The sequence below is a fragment of the Miscanthus floridulus genome, chromosome 13, assembly GCF_019320115.1.
Source record: "Miscanthus floridulus cultivar M001 chromosome 13, ASM1932011v1, whole genome shotgun sequence".
Taxonomy (NCBI): domain Eukaryota; kingdom Viridiplantae; phylum Streptophyta; class Magnoliopsida; order Poales; family Poaceae; genus Miscanthus; species Miscanthus floridulus.
In genome coordinates, this window is record NC_089592.1 from 61,889,065 (window position 1) to 61,890,581 (window position 1,517).

A 1,517-nucleotide genomic window follows, 5' to 3' on the forward strand; every position below is an offset into this window, starting at 1 on the left:
CGAGAAGCTACTCAAGGGGCCATGCCCAAACCATGCCTTCCCCTTTAAGCACCTATACAAGGACTGTGGCCTCATGAAGCGGTTCTTGTCCAGAGGCTCCAACAAAGGGGAACACGGGAAGGACCCTGACCTATCCACGAACAATGCCGAAGGGAAAGACGGTGGCTTACGGACGCCGAGTGGCTGCCTCATGATCTTCAAAGGGTTAGCAACCTATGACTCCAAGCACCGCTAGAAGGTCGCACACTGCGTGGTCTATATGACCAAACCATCCACGCCTACCTTCCTCCGGTGGTCGGAGTCCGCCATAACCTTTGACCGGACTGACCACCCAGAGAGCATCCCACAACCGGGGAGATATCCGCTTGTTGTTGACTCGATCATCGGCATGAAGCGGCTCACCATGGTATTGATGGATGGAGGCAGCGGCCTCAACATCATGTACACCGAGAAGCTCGACGCTATGGGTGTCGACCGAGCACGCATCCGGCCGACCGAAGTGCCATTCCACAGCATCATGCCTAGAAAGCAGGCCATGCTGCTCGGGCAAATCGATCTACCCGTCGCCTTCAGGGGTCTGTCAAACTATAGGATGGAGACCCTCACCTTTGAAGTGGTTGGGTTCCATGGGACCTACCATGCCATTCTAGGGCGACCGTGCTACGCGAAGTTCATGGCTGTCCCCAACTACACCTACCTCAAGCTAAAGATGCTAGGCCTAGGTAGGGTCATCACCGTCGGCACCTCCTTTCAGCGTGCCTATGAGTGTGAAGTCGAATGCTGCGATCATGCCGTAGCAATCGTCGCCTCCGGAGAGCTCGTGACCCCTAGGAAGGAGGTCGCCAAAGAAGCACCTGACCCCAAGCGGACGACTAGGTCCTTCGAGCCAGTGGAGGGCTCTAAGGAGGTCCTCATAGACCTCGATAGCACCGAGGGCAAAACGATGCGCATAGGCACCACACTTTCCTCTAAATAGGAAAGCGCGCTCATCGGCTTCCTCTACGCCAATAGAGACATATTTTCATGGAAACCCTCGAACATGCTAGGCATTCCGAGGGAAGTCGCTGAGCACGCCTTAAAGATATGCCCAGGCTCCAGGCCGGTGAAACAACACCTGTGTCGCTTTGACGAGGGGAAATGCAGGTCCATCGGTGAGGAGATCGCAAAGCTTTTGGTGGCTAGATTCATCAAGGAAGTGTACCACCCAGAGTGGTTAGCCAACCCTGTTCTTGTATGAAAGAGGAGTGGGAAATGGAGGATGTGTGTTGACTACATGGGTCTCAACAAAGCGTGCCCAAAGGATCCATTTCCTTTGCCGTGCATAGACCAAATAGTCAACTCTACCTCGGGGTGCGAAACCCTCTACTTCCTTGATGCGTACTCTAGGTACCATCAAATCATGATGAAAGAGTTTGACCAGCTCATGACGTCTTTTGTCACCCCCTTCGGATCATTCTACTACATCACAATGCCATTCGGTCTGAAGAACACTAGGGCTACGTACCAGCATTGTATGC

At 53.7% G+C, this 1,517-nt stretch overlaps 1 protein-coding gene across 1 annotated transcript; it reads left to right on the top strand.

The window, feature by feature from the left end:
• Positions 1–388: 388 nt before the first annotated feature.
• Positions 389–976, top strand: LOC136499905 (uncharacterized). Its single transcript, XM_066495398.1, has one exon. It carries the CDS (start codon positions 389–391, stop codon positions 974–976), a length of 588 nt encoding a protein of 195 aa, XP_066351495.1.
• The last annotated feature ends 541 nt before the right edge of the window (positions 977–1,517 follow it).